A 17,525-nucleotide genomic window follows, 5' to 3' on the forward strand; every position below is an offset into this window, starting at 1 on the left:
TGCACTCAAATCTTTTGCTGTATTTAGTTTATTTTGGCATCCGGATGATGATTCTAGCATGAAATTGCTTGGGCACCTGTTAATTTTTAAGATTTTGACACATTCAGCTCAAATGTACAATCATGCGCTACAAACGCATTTAAAGCAATAAAAAGGTGATTATGGCTGTCAAACCTAAACCAAACGTTGTGCACTCAAATCTTTTGCTATATTTAGTTTATTTTGGCATCCGGATGATGATTCTAGCATGAAATTGCTTGGGCACCTGTTAATTTTTAAGATTTTGACACATTCAGCTCAAATGTACAATCATGCGCAACAAACGCATTTAAAGCAATAAAAAGGTGATTATGGCTGTCAAACCTAAACCAAACGTTGTGCATTCAAATCTTTTGCTATATTTAGTTTATTTTGGCATCCGGATGATGATTCTAGCATGAAATTGCTTGGGCACCTGTTAATTTTTAAGATTTTGACACATTCAGCTCAAATGTACACAATTGCTGATTATGGCTGTCAAATCTAAACCAAACGTTGTGCACTGAAATCTTTTGCTATATTTAGTTTATTTTGGCATCCGGATGATGATTCTAGCATGAAATTGCTTGGGCACCTGTTAATTTTTAAGATTTTGACACATTCAGCTCAAATGTACAATATATATAGGTATACTTCAGCAAATGTCAAAAAGTGATTTATGACCCCAATAAAACAATGATTTATTGCACCCCCCAATAAAACTTTATTGCCCCCCCAATAAAACCATTCATATCCTAGCCCTTTGAAGTAAGCCCCGCCCCCTTCCGCTTTCTTAGCCAATCAGAAGCCGTTATTTTGAATTAAGCCCCTACCCACTTGCCACCTTCTCAACCAATCAGAGGCCGGAAGCCAGCTCCTGTCAAAAATGATTGATGACATTCCACCCACCCCTCCCTCCCACCCTCTTCGTCTTATCCAATCAGAGATCGGAAACCACCCCCCTCATCGGCTTAACCAATCAGAGGCCGGAAGCCAGCTCCTGTCAAAAATGATTGATGATATTCTGCTTCCCACAACATCAAACACATGTTATCCGGTCCCCCCACCCTTCAACAAACAAATGATTCCGGTTACCAGCACCCGACTGTCTACGTACTTCTTTGAACCCTACAAACAGTAGCTTTTGTTGTTTTCCGGTCCCCCCACCCTTCAACAAACAATTGATTCCGGTCACCCCCCAGTACTTTCTTTGAACCCCCAAACAGTAGCTTTTGTTGTCCAGCTGATAATATTATTTCGACATCCTCGTGTTAATAAATTATTTTTCATCTTACAGGAAGGATCCTACCACCAGCTTTTGAAGTAACAATGGGGGAGCGCCCCCCTGTATTTCGAATTACTGATAAAGCTGCCTACTTTGAAGTACAAAGTGTATCAACCGTAGGAACCCCCGACCCCCCTTTTCACCAAGTAGGGTGGCAGGAACCCCCCACCACCGCCATCCTCTTGTATGTGTGTGCGTGAATGTAAATTAGTTACTTATTCTAGTTAAAGTGAATATTTAAAAAATGTTATACATTTGTTTTATGTTTTTTAAAATAAATAAAAGAGACTTACCGATGTTTCTGAATACGTAGTCGCGTCTCCTTCATGGGTTTTTTTTTCTTTTCTAAAAAAATTAAAAATAAAATGGGGTCGGTTAGAAACTGACGGAGTTGGTTTCATAGAGGTGAAAAATAGATTATTCGTACGTAAAGGGCGGTTATTTAACCCATTTCAGAACCGCGTCCTTCTTTTTCCTCAGACTAAAAACTTGTCTGTCTGTGTGACTATGTAAAAGCCAATGGGGTGGGGGGGAGGTGTGACCCCCCTCACGCCGCGGTAAACGGCGACATCTATTGGGCAAAGGATGTTACTGCATATGGTCAGGGGTTTTCTTTCTCTAAAATAAATAAAAATAAATAACACGGCATTTGTACTTTTTCTTTTTTTTCTAGATTAATTAGCACGTGGTATTGGGGTGGGATGGATTTAAAGTAGTGGGTGTGTTTTTAGACTGACTAACGAGGGAGATTCGATTTTTCTTCTTCATTTGATCGGTGACGGTTGAAACAAAATGACAGAGTCCGACTGCCGTGTAATAGGTGAGACTAGCGTTTTAATGCAAGTTTTGAACCCGCTGATGACGCCTCGTAAACAAAGAATGTTTTTACGGCGTGTTCAAAAACCTGTTGACGGGGCATTGGAGAAGAAGTGGGCTTTGAACGATGCATTTTGGGGATATCGTTTTTTGTACGAGATGGGCGAACTATGTATTTTTATGGAATATGATGGTGTCAAGACAACCCCGGCGGCTGGCTTCGGCACATTGAATTCAAATGACTGGGGCGTAATCATCGATCTTATCCCCCGAAACTTCAGAGAGTACACAACGTTTCATTCGAACCAACTAGGACATCGCGGTGAGATTTTATGTTTCACATGGGTTAGTCGAACCACGCCAAACGGGCGTTGGTACTTTCGTGTAAAGATCGATCATATCAAAGGAGATGAAGAATGCCCAATAAAATCTACGGGTGGCTGTAGAGACCCCGAGCACATGAATTTTACGTTAGAATCATTTAATACAGAATGTGGTGTTTTTTATAAAATTGTAAGCGTACCTTGGCCTGAATGGAGGGACCACATGTTGAGTGAGTCGGAGAGAATTTCTACATTGTATTCTAATAGTAGATTGTGGGTGAATCTCATCGGGGTGAGAAAAACACTACAATTTGATTAACTATAGTCCTCCGGCTTCCACCCTCCCTCCCGCTACACCCCCCCCCCCCCCCCCCCCCCGTCATATCCAAACCACCTTCCCCCCACGTACTACCCCCCAACAAGGTAATAACTATCTACATTCGTTCGACAATGGGGTAAGAAAAACTCTGAAAATTTGATTATCTACAGTCTGCCGAAACCCCCCTCCTCACACTCGAACCACCTTTTCCCCGCCTCTACAAGTATAAAAATAGTACGCGCCCCCCAGCAAGGTATTGACCACCTATATTCGTTTGATACGCAACAAGAAATGCCTCCGATCATGCGCCCCACCGATCAACGAAAAGGAAGCACCCCGCCAACGACGCCGACAACTTCTCCGGAGCTATTTTCTACAAACAGCGAAGGTATGCGTTCCTGTTTTGATCCTCCTCCACCTATTCTAATCACCTCGAGTCCCGAATGCTCGGAGAATGAAGAAAACGTTGCGGACGTTACCTTTCTCGAGACACCGGTCCAGCGAGGAGACTGCCCGATGGACGTCCCTCCGGGTCCTCATTCATCCGGGATCTACCAAACCATGAGCACCGTAGGACCTTACGATGCTCATTTTGCGGTTGTCCGGAAGGACGAGTCGATTGGCCGGGATGGCTGGCCGTCAACGGCGGCTGGATGTTACGGAGGCCTGACTTCCGCTAAGATGGAGGCGGCGGCGGAGGAGGGTCTCTGCGCATGCTCCGATGCTGGGCCGTGCGATGACGTCAACGGGGCGTGTGGAAAAGAGAATCTTCCACCGCTAGCACAAACGCTTTCGATCACAATCGACACGAGGCGTGAGGAGAGCAGTTCACCGGTAGCACGCGGGATTCCGGCGTGGGCACTTACCAGCGAATCTTCGGCAGCTTCCGACACGTCGGATCAGCCTGTGTGGAATTTCTCATCAGATTCAGCCTTTCACCCTTCACCGGTGACATCGACGACGTGGGAATTCCCGAACGGTAAGGCTGAGCCCGTTACCGCGGAAGTATCTATGTTTTGAACTTTCGACGCCACGTCATCATCTAACGTTATGCTTCCAGGATTATCGGCGTCCGCCATCCCTCCACCGCCTCCACCGCCTCCGCAGCCGCGCAGCGAACGAGATACTTTGCTGGATTGGACACAGACTCCGTTTATGTGGGTGAACAACGCGAGATATCAATGTATTAAACAGGCTGTAAGTTTTATGTTAAGGATCGCTATCCTCAGATATAGTAGAAAAACGTGCGAGGGGTGTTTTTATTCATACATATGTCGAAACAACCACACCTGTTTTAATGCACCCAGACGCCCGTATTATTTTGGAACGAATTTCGACGCCATTATCGGTGAATTATGTAACGGGCATTTTAGATCAACAATCTACAGAGTTGTAACAGTCACGAACCATCCGTCCTCAGACGCTGACGTAAAACGCATCATCGAATCAGTGCTGCACGGGTACGTACATGAACGTTTGATCTTAGACAGAATCACAACTGTTCTTTCCAGTACTTGGGACGGGTACCTCACCGACGCAATCCCTGACTTGATCCGAGGACTGTACGATCGTGATGGGTAATTTTCTAAGAAAAATGCAAATCAATTATTACTACGGTATTGATAATTGGATAGAAATTATAGAGAGAGCTATACACAAATGCGATGACGATGACGATGATGATGATGATGATGATTCCAAACGTGTCAAGCGCCTGGTTTTAGTAATTGATAAAGTCAGGACTTTGGCCCCCACCTTGTTTGGTCAATCCTGGGGGGAGTATGTAAAACGAGTTGTTGAAATAAGTCACCACAATATTGCTGATACTCTGGATTATGCCACATGCGAATGGAGGGGTGATCCTGTCAAAGCCGGGCAACTGATTACCCTCATTGCTCTATTCATAGATTGCGTACGATACTGTGAAGATAATAACATTCCTCGTAATAGGGTGATTGAAATGAAACAATTTAAAAGCTTTATCGAACGCAAAATACATCCCCGTATCTTGTTTAGAGTGCTTTACTATGTTAATCCATAATTTTTCTACACCCGTGAGGATGAAAATGTATGTTTTGTGTTTTTACTTTTTATAGTTTTTAGAATTGTGTTTTTTATTATCCATCGAATAAAAAAAAAAAAAAAAAAAAAAAAAATCATGTATACTCACTTTTTGAAAATGTATGTTTTTCTTAGTTTTTTGAATTATGTGTTTTTTATTATTCGCTGATTTAAAATGTATGTTTTTCTTAGTTTTTTAGAATTACGTGTTTTTTATTATTCGTTGATTTTAAATGTATGTTTTATGTTTTTTATAGTTTTTAGAATTATGTGTTTTGATATTATCCATTGAATTTAAAAAAAAAGCATGTATACTTACTTTTTGAAAATGTATGTTTTTACTTTTTGAAAATGTATGTTTTGTGTTTTTTTAGAATTATGTATTCATGTGTTTTTTATTATCCATCGAATAAAAAAAAAAAAAAAAAAGTCTATACTGGGCCTTGTTTTATGACACACACACACACACACACACACACACACACACACACACACACACACACACACACACACGGTTAATAATGCATTGAAATATAACGATGCAAATTAATTTTACCACCTATTAAAAATATTTAATTGTGTATAAAATTATAGACACATCCTTTATTAACCATTAGGAGAGATGCGGAAGGAGGGGAATAATAGGCCTTGTTTTATAACGCACACACACACACACACACACACACACACGGTAAATAATGCATTGAAATATAACGATGCAAATTAATTTTACCACCTATTAAAAATATTTAATTGTGTATAAAATTATAGACACAACCTTCATTAACCATTAAGAGAGATGAGAATGAAGGAGACCGCACGTTTGAAGCAGCTCTACTACACACCTCATGAACCATCCAGTTATGGGGGTGTTGAACGCCTCCACAGAGGCCTTCGGAAGGCCTCGAATAAAAAAATAAAACGTGATAAAGTTAAAGAATATTTATCTCAACAAGATACGTATTCGTTACATAAACCAGCCCGTATTAATTTCCCTAGAAATAGAGTATTTATTATGGGACCTCTGAGACAATTCCAGGCCGATCTGTGTGACATGCAAGCGTTAGCTTCCTATAACGACAATAATAAATATTTATTGACCGTTATTGATATTTTTTCAAAGCGCGCGTACGCGCGTGTATTGAAAGATAAATCAGCGATGAGGGTGGCAGAGGCCTTCGATTCAGTCTTCGCCGGGAGCGGCGTTCCTAAAAAATTACAAACGGATCGAGGGAAAGAATTTTTTAATACCCGTTTTGCTAAATTAATGAAAAAACATAGTATCATACACTTTGCAACGCACAGCGACACAAAAGCCCAGACGGTGGAAAGATTTAATCGAACGCTGAAAACTAGGATGTGGCGTTATTTTACAGGGAAAAATACCCGCAGATATATAGATATTTTACAAGATCTCATTTCCGCCTATAATAATAGTATTCATTCCAGCATTAAAATGAGGCCGAATGAAGTGAACGCCGAAACGACTCGAAAAGCATTTTTCAATTTATACGGAAACATCCCGGTGGGTGGAAAGATTAAAATGAATTTTAAAAAAGGAGATATTGTCCGCATTTCAAAACTAAGAGGGGTTTTCGATAAGAAATATGAACAGAGCTTCACCGATGAATATTTCACAATTACTAAATGTATTCCACGAGCGCCCCCTGTCTACAAACTAGCAGATTACGACGGCGAGGAAATAGATGGGTCATTTTATGAACAAGAACTGCAAAAGGTCAATATTTCAAAAGATTATGCTTTTCAAATTGAAAAAATTATTAAAAGACGAAAGGTTAAAGGGCGGACTCAATATCTAATCCGTTGGAAGGGCTGGCCGGAAAAATTTAATAGCTGGGTGTACGCGTCACAGGTTGTAAATATTTAAAATGAACGGAAATATACAATATAAATCATACGTTATTATGGATCCCAATAACGAAGGAGGTTTCTACGTGACTCTCCCGTCAAATTCAAGCATGGATATGTTTAAGGATAATACAATTGCGCAATACAGAGTTAATCTTGCGCGTCATTTAGATTTGGTCAAGGGGGAATGGGAGGTGGCCCTAACGGAAATTTCATATCCGCGCAGCTGGGTAAACATTCCCGAAGAACACACGTCATTTTTCTTAATGAATACGAAAACGTCCACCCAATACGTTCTAGACGTTAAACCCGGGGACTATGATAATCTCGATAAGGTACGACAGGCGGTAGAGGTTGCTATAAAAAATAAAATAGGCCCTTTCATTTTATTAAATTTCAACCTCTTGAAAAGAACATTTTTTTTCTTCGTGGCGGATGGCAGCTACAAGATCCGCTTCGTAGGCCCATTAGCTTATATTCTGGGCATGAAAGATGACGAATGGTTTACTATCGATTTAGATTGGACTATCGCTCCTCATCCCGCGGATATAAACGCGGGTCATTATTATTTGTATTTATATACGGATGTAATTCGACATCAAGCGGTTGGTGACGCATCCGCTCCGCTACTGAGAGCAGTTCCTGTTTTAGGCCGATACGGGGAGATTATTTATAAAAATTTTAATCCGGCTTATTATCATCCTGTTAGTAAAAAGCATATCGAAGATATAGCGATTCATATTAAGACGGATCAAAATCAACCCGTTGGTTTCCGTTTTGGGAAGGTCATTTTAACGTTACACTTTAGACCTCGATAAATCATGGTTATTATGACGTCACATCAGGACCCCTACCGCTTCGTTCAGTATTATGAACATCAGACCGGAAGCGGTATACCAGGGTTCCAAGGTGCACCCGTGCAATACGGCCGCGGATTAGGATCTATTTTTGCAAAATTATTTCGTTTCGTAGCCCCCTTAGTTAAAAGAGGTTTGAACGTGGCCAAACCGCATTTACAGTCAGCGGCTAAAAATATTGCCACGGATGTCGCTGGGCGTGTTATGGAGAGAATGAGTCATAAGAGGGGGGTTAATCAAGACGGGTCCGGCCTAGTCGTACTGGCGCGGCGTCCGGCCTCTAGGCCTGTGGGGCGCAGGATTAAGACGCATAAAAAACGCAAGCGCAGTACTAAAAGAAAATCAGTTCGAAAAAGAAAGCGTATGAGAAACAGCGTGGATATTTTCTCTTAAAGAAAAATGGCCCTCTTACATCACAAGTCGCAAGAATGTACCATGTCCGAATTAGATTTATTTTCACCTCCCATGACGCAGCTCTCAATAGAACAGAGTCAGTATATTGAGATTTTGCCTCTATCGGCTCTTGGCGACCAATCCCCTATTGAATTTTTTATCCCCGGTGACGGGTCGAAATATCTTGACTTGGCGGATACGCTATTACACCTGCGCTTAAAAATAACGCGACGAGACGGGTCTAACATCGCCCCTAACGAACGCGTTAGTATAATTAATTTTCCTCTGAATACTATTTTTAGCCAAGTTGACGTCACCCTCGGCGACCGTTTAATTTCACAATCTAGCGCCTCGCATCCCTATAGGGCTATAATAGAGACGTTATTAAATTTCTCCGGGGAAACGCTGAAAAGTCAATTTACGGCGGGGATGTTTTTTAAAGATACGAGAGGTGTTATGGACTCGCTAGCCGTCGAGGGGGACGGGGTAAACGAAGGCTTTGTTAGACGGGCTCGTCTAATACAGAATTCAAAAGAATTTGACGTCATCGGCCCAATTCATACGGATATATTTTTCTGCGAGAGACACCTTTTGAATAATGTGGATTTAAGGTTGAAGCTGACGAGAGCGAGCGATGATTTCTGTCTGATGAGTGCACCTGACAGCGATACACGTTTGAAAATTATGGGTGCTTCGCTGTTTATTAAAAAAGTATGCGTCTCCCCAGCGGTGACGTTGGGTCACGCCTCAGCTCTCAATAAGGGGAATGCCTTATATCCGGTTACGAGAGTCAACATAAAAACTTATTCCATCCCTCAAAATTCAAGAATATGTCATCAAGACAATCTCTTTCTAGGAACTATGCCAAAAAGTGTCGTCCTGGCTCTCGTTAATCATAACGCTTTTGTGGGTAGAAGAGATTTAAACCCCTTTAATTTCGCTCATCACGATATTGAATATTTAGCACTATCGAGAGACGGTACTCAGGTCCCAAATAAACCTTTTCAACCGCTTTTTGCAGCGGGGAACTCTGTACGTGAATTCCATAATTTATTTGAAGCAACTGGAAGGTATCTGAAAGATTTGCCCCTGTTTTTAGACTTGCAGGACTTTCAAAATGGCTACGCGCTTTTCGCTTTTAACCTAAGTCCCACCTCCGATACAGAGGCGTTATCCCCCGTCTCCAGCGGTGTCATAAGATTAGATATGAGATTTAGAAATCCTCTCCCTCATACCGCAACCCTTATCGTTTATGCCGCTTACGACAGCATTATTGAAATTAATTCAAAAAGAGAAGTTTTGATCGATTATTATTAAAAGATGAACGGCCGTGAATTGGAGCGTCTGATGAGGCAAATTCAGGGGGAAAGATTCCAAGGCGTCTTCGCCGAAGATGAGTTGACTGACATATTACCGCCCCCTACCCCCGCCTTCTTTATTGTTAATACTCACCCTCGCCATCTTCCTGGCGAACACTGGTTGGCGCTGTCGTTAGAAGACGACGGCACGGCTACGTTCTTCGATTCTTTCGGATTCCCACCGGATTTTCATTATTACCCCGAGAGTATAAACCGTTTCTTAAAAAAACATTCCGACCGGATCTTCCACCACGACCGTCAATTACAGCACGAACTCTCGACAGTATGCGGTCAGCATTGTGTTTATTATTTATCGGCCCGAGGATGTGGCGAATCTTACCGTGAGGTTTTAACCCATTATTATGACGATGTTGTTACGAATGATATTATGGTTGCAACGTACGTAGAAAGTCGGAGGATGTTTCCCAGAACGATGTGCGGCGGTCAAATTTCATGTTGTTTAGATATATTTAAAAAAAATGTCAATGCTCATGATGTCTTTTTCAAATTTTTTATTCAATAAAATTCATATACAAAAGATACAAAAGATGCGAGTGGGTGTGTTTATTCTTCTTTTCACGACGAAAGGTATAAAATTAATAATCCTCCCATTTGATGATTTTCTGCTTCCTCTTGCGCTTCCTTTTACCACCGGAAATTACGTCCTCGTCACCATGCTTAAAAATAGATTCGTTTTTTATTAATCTTAAACGCTCTCTGGCTTGAGGGTTCGATACTACAGTCTCGGGTATATTATGCTCCGATATTAGTTGCAAGAATTCCGTCCAACCCAGTAACCCTCGTTCGTTGATCTTCTTTCCGTTTACAATAAGATGTCTGACTAAATCTGTCATATGCGAGCCTCTGACGGGTTTACCGTTAGAGATAAACTCCCCCCGCTGATTCCATGCCTTTTCTTCACGAGACGATATTTTTCTTAAAACATATTCACCGTTTTTGCGATGACGTTGCGGAATAGTTTGTAATATTTCACCCCATTCATCCGTACTCGTCTTGACACTTCCCCCCGGCTCTCCCCCCGCCCCCTCCCCCTCCTCGTTCATCTTTTCCGGTCTTCCTCCTTCACGTTCAAAAACCCCCCGCGGATTAGGAACTGTCAAAGCCACCGGAACCAACTCACGATCTCTTTGTTTAAGCAGTCCTAAATACCGTTGCAATAGAGTTTGATATCTTCTTAGTTTTTCATATTGTGTTATAGAACGATCGTCTAATAACTCTCTCATTCTAACGTCCAAATCATCCTGTGCCGTCTCCCGAATATTGGGTGTGGGTTTGCTTAAACGTTCCAGTTGGTGCGGGGTAACTAAATACATTTTCTGAGCTGTTTTCAAACTCATGTTTTATTTGTTTACTAGACCGGTGACGATACTGCCTAGGACAGGTGCAAAAGCGGCCAGTAGAGGGAGTATGAAACCACCTTTTTGAACTAGAGTTATACGCTTCTTTCTGAGACTGTTTTTTTTATCGGCTAATATCCGAATAAACTTCTTTCGTCTCTTCAACTTCTTATATTGAGAGGGGTTTAGAGGAATATGACCTTTTAAGAGATTTAATGCAATCTCGCAGAGCGCTTTCACTAAGGCTTTGGGGGCTTGTTTGAGAATTTGTTTACGTTTGCGAGGGAGGGCATTAAACAATAATTTAAGAAGCGGGGCGTTTTTTTTTAAAAGTTTTGACATCTTACGAGCTTTTGGGTAAATATACTGCTGGCCACTCCCCGTGTAACACACCGGTTCTCAATCTAAATCGATCTGGCGACGAGGGGGTGAGATCTACCAATAAATACCCATGAGCGTTTTTTGTGGCGTCCTCATAACATTCCAAAAAGTACTTTTTACGCGTGGGGTAGATTTGATTGGCCAAAACACTCGCCTGTAATTTATCGCGGGGGTTTTTAAACAGTATAATGTAATTACTGTTTAAGCTGATTGTTCTGCTATACTTCCCTTGGTGGAAAATGTTTTGAGTGAGTAATATGACGCTCATTCTCCGATGATGTCTGTATTGGGTAAAAATGTTTACCACTTCCGGGTGATCGCTCGCCTCGAAGATGACGTCATCCAAGATGATCAGGTGCGAAAGATGGACTGGAAAGAGAGATTCGTCCTCAAAGCTTTCAGGGAGACCTTTTACAAACTTTATCTTTTTATTCAGTTTTTTTTCAAGTTCATCATACATTTCCTGATAAGAATTATAAATCCAAACGATATTCTCAGGAGGCGACTTCATGACATGCTCACAATTTTCCAAAATACTTTTCACAAAATAAGTCTTGCCGGACCCACTTGGGCCGGCTACGAGGCATGCAAATGGTGTTTCTAATCTAGTATCAAAATCAATGTGGTTCGGATTCATATTTATTATTTGTTTTTTTTTTTTTTTTTTTTGTTTTTTTTTTTTGTTTTTTTTTTTTTTTTTTTTTTTGCTCCGACACAGTCACAATCACAATCAACACAATCAAAAACCAAATGGAACGCTACGTCCGCCTGGAAGCAACCGACGTTTGTCGTAAACCACCTGAAACTTTTTCATAAATGAAGTGTTTTTCAAATGAAACCCTTTCTTATCTCGAACAATGTTGAATTGAGGGGTATGAAGCAGCCCTGGTCGCGCCCCCATGCTGTCGACGTATCCGTCAACCAAGTCCTTGACGCTGTCAAAATTGATGATTTGACACGTATCATGCGTTTGCGTGATGCCTTTTACCTTCATGACCAATTTCCCCTTGTTTCTGGTCTGATAAGCGTAGCTTTTCGGACCTGCGGAGACAAATTCTTGGATACTGTCATTATCAAGCTCGTCTGTCAGATCGCCTAGCAGATCGCCTAACGGGAGAGTGTTTTCACCCTGTTTCACAGTATAGATCAAACTATCAGTGTCTGTATAGAGTACTCTGGTCTGCAGTTGTTCTAAATACCTATACATTATTAAACGGGCATAGGATGTTGTTAGGCAAGCGATGAAAATGTTAGCCGTCGGAGAGGCGGGTGTTTGTGCGCGTTCGTTGTATTTGTACTGTACCAGAGAAACATCATCGCTAACGAAGTGAAAAAATTTCACCTCGTACATCCCTGAGAACAGTAGGTTGAAAAAACGATCCGGATTTTTTACAATTTCTGTTTGATTTAAATTTTCACGCTGTCCGAGTTTGCCCCAAGTCGAATTCATGCATAGCTTTGAAACCTGTCTTTTAGCCGGGTTTGGAGCTATCTTACTAGCGTCGAGTTGAATACCCTGGTGCTTCAAGTAGTCAGAGATGTATTTCTCTCTCCCTGCGTCATCTACGATGTGAGAGGGGTACCCCGAAGATTCCTGCTTTCCTTTGAGAAAGGTATTCATGTATTGTTTGAAAACATCATTACTCGTGTCATTAAAATGCCATACTTCATCAACTTGTGAGACGGTGTAACCTAGATCTAAAGCTTTGATGAACTCGGGCGTCGTCCATACACCTGCCAGCTCTCTTTCTTTGTCATCATGAGTACATGAGCTATTTTGATTGTTAAGTTCCGCGCATGTTTTGCAAAGCGTAAACACAAGTTTACCTCTAGCTGTTTTATGAGGAAGTAGAGGGAAATATAATTTTCTGGGTGGCAGGACAGCGGCTTTGATGAAACCAAAATACTTTCTGAGGTCACCAAAGTCTCTGTGAATGATAATGGGATGCCCTAGAGGGTACTGACAGGTGCTGTTGACAAAAGGATACAGAGAAGTGACATCAACGTACAATACACGTTCGTCAGACGCTGCTGTGTACCGCAAAACAAATGCGTTCGTTCTACCGCCAAAAAGAGCTTGACGAGGATTGAGAGGTTCCGGGAATTTTGATTCGCGCAGAAACTCTCTCACTCTCGGATCAGTCTGTTTCATTCGTTGCCAGACATGTTCTCTCATAACAAAAAGTTTAACGCCGTGATTATGAGTTAGCTCATGCAATCTCTTTTTAGTAGCGTCAAATTTTTCTTGGAAAGGTCTTTTGGTCATAGGACAAATTTGGTTAGGGTCAAAACATTCGACGCATCCGTGATAAAAACATCCCAGATATTCGAACACCCATTGTTCGCCGTTTACATACGCATACCCATCTACAAAATATCGACCGATCTTCATCTCGCCTCTGTTGAGCGCGTGCGTGATATCAATATTTCGGCTATGCATTACCCACATCAAGTATTGAATTGAGTCGTGCGAGAATGCTTTGAACTGTCGCCTATAATTATCGGTCGGGGTAATTGCTAGCGTATTAGGAATTAAGAATTTACTGCGAAAAACTTTCATGCACGCTGATGCGATCGTAACTGCTTTAAACGGGTCTATTCCTGTGCTGTTTAAAAATTCCTCCCTGAATTTCTCACATCCTGTCGCTAAAATGTTGACGTCGTTTTTACAATACATCAGCGCCTGCTCTGTAAAATTAAAGATCCCACCTCGCACTTTTTCATACCAAATAAAAAATTCAGCGCGCTGCGTGGATGTCATGCGTTCCACCCCATAAAATTTTGAATCAGGATATGGACCTACATAGTCCAGATTTTTAAAAGAGCTAAACGCGTGTGGAAAATAACCCTTTACCTGATCTTCGAAACCTAGCGATTTTGGGAATTTGCTCAGAGCCATTGTAAGAAAAGATATCGAATCGATATATCTCATATTATAGTCGGTATCTGTGAAACAGATGATTTTGCTGCCCTGCATAATAATTTCGGGTTTAACCCCCATGCAGATCATCTTGTTAATTAAGATGTATGAATCAAAGGCTCGTGCATTATGGGCTATAAAGGTAGCACCTTTGAAGCGTGGATTTCTGAAGTACTCGATGAAATGTCGCACGCAGTCATCCCCTAACCATTCTTTTTCAAATTCGTTTAATTTTGCGCATACCAGATATGCTTTATGGTTACCGTCCGCCCCTATGCAAGATTCAAAATCATAGTAGATTATTTGTTTACAAATCTGCTCGTTTTTGAGGGGTTGCATGTAACAATGATGTGGATTAAGCAGCGTGTCGCCCTCTTCCGGAAGCACCTGTTTACACATAACACATCGGGGTTGTATGCAGACATGTTTTGAATTGTAGTACATTAGACCGCATTTGTGACATTTTTTCCAAAGGACGCAATTACTCTCAATCCCTCGACCGCTTTCTTTATGTTTGGCATAACATTCATCGTTTAGACATGATCTGTTACAATCATGACAAATAACGATTTTTCGCGGTTGTTGTGTACATAATGGGTTGAGACAGATCGCGCATCGTCCCTCACAATTATGAGTTCGCCAGTTTGAATGCCCCTTGTAGCAGTGTCGGCAGAAGTAACTCTGTCCGACAAAACGTTCGATCCTTTTTATGCCATAATAATGTTCATTCAGCAATAACAAAAACAGAGTATCCTCTGATTTTGGATAATGCGTTTCAAAAAAAGACATCGGCCTACAATCATCGTTTCTGTAAAGAATTACGATTTTTCGTTTGATGTAGGTCTCGAATCTATGCACGTCTCTCAGACTGACTGATGTTTGACTGCTTAGCCCCACGCATTTTTGTAGATGCTCTGCTTTCTGCATAGCCTGGGCCTCCGTTAACGACCCGTCCAACAAGAAGGCTAATGCTAAAGCAAAACATAGTTTGTTATTTTCATTATAGGTCATATACAAACAATTTCGTTTTTTTCTCAAAATTTCTTCGTTTGTAGTTAACTGCAGCTTGCGCCTGACACCGCCTGCGCCACGCATATCTGGGACAATTTGTACTACCATTTGGATCTCGTCGCTAGCTAAAATCTCTATGTTAGATTGAGCTATATTTTCCAATAAATTATTAACTTCATCGTTTAAAATATTTGGATCGTCGGTAAGACGCAGATAACAGTTAGCGTTCCTATCACCGCTAATTAATTCCACTTGCACGATGTCGCCAGGATGTGTTGATCTAGTTACCTCATCAATTAGTTCGTTTATATTATCTCCTATATTTGTATAAAAAGTCGCAAAATCAAGGGGCTCATCGGACTCACGTGTATAAATACGTTTACGGAATTCTGTATTATTAAAAACGGGTCTCCTCGTTCTAATAATACCTCCCGTACCCTCCTGTACATCCTCATCGCTTGCCTGATTTTCGTGTATGCGTACCGTAGGTGGTTGCTGATGCTGTGTTTCATTTGATTGTAGTTGTTGTTGCGCGTCGTCTATGTGTGCCACCTGCTGGTTAGAATGAGGCGGTTCGGTTATGTAATGTGCTGCAGCAGGCTGAATTTCATTTGAATGCGTCAAATTATGTAATTGCTGTTGATGTGTTTCATTTGATTGTGGCACAATTGGTTGTTGTGCTTCGACTATGTTTCCCACCTGCTGGTTGGATTGTGACGGTTCGCTTATGTATTGTACAGCGGGTTGTATTTCAATTGAATCATCTATTCCCAAACCGTCACCAAATGCCAGAGCGGATGGGAGTGATATTTCATTAGATATACCAGCTACATCGTTATCTGAAATGACATGTGTGTGTACTTCATGATTTTCATCTCCGTTTGAATTTGCTCGGTTAAGTCGTGCCAAAGCCGCGTCTATAGGGCTAAAAAAATCTTCAAAATTATCAATTTGTCTTATAGACGCAAAGGGATCATTTATCTGATTTACAATTTCCTCCAATTCGGTCGGTATATTACATGTCTCAGGTCTATCGTAGCGTTCCATTGTAAGGTTTTAAAAATTATTAATAATAGAATGTACAATACGCATAGTCGTTTCTAAACGTGTAATGCGCCTGGCCGCCTCTATCCGCTCACGAATACAATCTTCTTGATGAAAGCTGCATCTTGTTCGGCACCCTCGTTCGGCTGGATTCGGTCGACGTCTCCTCCTCCTCTCGCTGCGATCTGTCACTGCTCGCTCGTCGGTTTCTCCGGGTCCGCGCGGGGCACCCAACGTCGACTCAACGGCTTGACCGGCGTCCTCTTCACTATCTGCAAAATAGTATATTCATTTTATCGGTATAAATAGATTGCTTTTATCTTAAAAAAGTAAAACGAAACATTCTGATCTCTATGCATTATGGGTAATGTAGTATTTGAAAACATTACGTCGTTTCATATTTCTACTATAACAATAAACGAACGCGTTTTATCTTATTATATAATTCTCTTTAATAATAAATATCAATCGCTCACCACTCGTTGTCACGTATCTGCAGATATTTATCCTGGCACGGCCTGAAACGAGGGGAATAGGAGCCGCTTTCAGCGTGTTAGCGCTCCGGGCGTCGTCGGAAACAGCTCTCGGTTCTTCTTCGCCTCTTCCGCTCGCGACCGGCCTCGAATCCTCGTCAGCCAAAACACTGACCTCCTCCGGTGGATTTCTCCAAAGTAAAGGAAGCGAATGCAACTCTTTGTGCAGAACTGAAAACTCCTTCGCTTTGATAGAATCTAGAAAATAAAAACAAAATATACATTAAAATTCAATACACTACTAATATTTTAGACTAGACGTAGATGCTCACCGTAATCCTCCTTTGTGAAATCGTCGTCGCTAAAGTCGAACTGCTGAGGACCTTATAAAACAATTTCCTATATTAAATTAAGAAGAATATTACGAATAATTAAAATTTAGTAAACTCACGAGCATCGTACACCTGAGCGGTTGTTGTAACAGTATCTGTAAGATATGAAATATAATACCAAAATAGTTTTATATCTTCTATACAAATAAACCGATAAAATTAATAATAAAAAGATCATTACCTTTCACCATTGTGAATGTCGGTTTTTTCAGAGACCCCAAAAAGACAAACTTCTTGGTAAATCCAAAGTAAGGGTTGAACTGATGGCGTAATACGCTTTGACGTGGATATAAGAGAAAGGTAACTCCTCCTTGTGTCGTTCGCTCAGTAACCATATGCAGTAACATCCTTTGCCCAATAGATGTCGCCGTTTACCGCGGCGTGAGGGGGGTCACACCTCCCCGCCACCCCATTGGCTTTTACATAGTCACACAGACAGACAAGTTTTTAGTCTGAGGAAAAAGAAGGACGCGGTTCTGAAATGGGTTAAATAACCGCCCTTTACGTACGAATAATCTATTTTTCACCTCTATGAAACCAACTCCGTCTGTTTCTAACCGACCCCATTTTATTTTTAATTTTTTTAGAAAAGAAAAAAAAACCCATGAAGGAGACGCGACTACGTATTCAGAAACATCGGTAAGTCT

The 17,525-nt window shown here is 41.3% G+C and overlaps 2 protein-coding genes across 2 annotated transcripts; one reads left to right on the forward strand and one right to left on the reverse strand.

The window, feature by feature from the left end:
- The first annotated feature begins 1,347 nt into the window (after positions 1 to 1,347).
- LOC144011111 (uncharacterized) lies at positions 1,348 to 7,630 on the forward strand. The gene is made up of 4 exons (XM_077511569.1): positions 1,348 to 1,487; positions 2,932 to 3,740; positions 3,822 to 4,338; positions 7,537 to 7,630. Exons 1-4 carry the CDS (start codon positions 1,348 to 1,350, stop codon positions 7,628 to 7,630), a joined length of 1,560 nt encoding a protein of 519 aa, XP_077367695.1.
- Positions 7,631 to 11,719: 4,089 nt separating this feature from the next.
- LOC144011112 (uncharacterized) lies at positions 11,720 to 17,140 on the reverse strand. The gene is made up of 5 exons (XM_077511570.1): positions 17,060 to 17,140; positions 16,938 to 16,973; positions 16,819 to 16,869; positions 16,490 to 16,744; positions 11,720 to 16,285 (listed from the first exon to the last, which is right to left on the reverse strand). The coding sequence occupies exons 1-5, from the start codon at positions 17,067 to 17,069 to the stop codon at positions 16,026 to 16,028; spliced, it is 612 nt and encodes a 203-aa protein (XP_077367696.1). The 5' UTR covers positions 17,070 to 17,140; the 3' UTR covers positions 11,720 to 16,025.
- Between the last annotated feature and the right edge of the window lie 385 nt (positions 17,141 to 17,525).

This window comes from Festucalex cinctus, unplaced genomic scaffold (assembly GCF_051991245.1).
Source record: "Festucalex cinctus isolate MCC-2025b unplaced genomic scaffold, RoL_Fcin_1.0 HiC_scaffold_50, whole genome shotgun sequence".
Classification (NCBI taxonomy): Eukaryota; Metazoa; Chordata; class Actinopteri; order Syngnathiformes; family Syngnathidae; genus Festucalex; species Festucalex cinctus.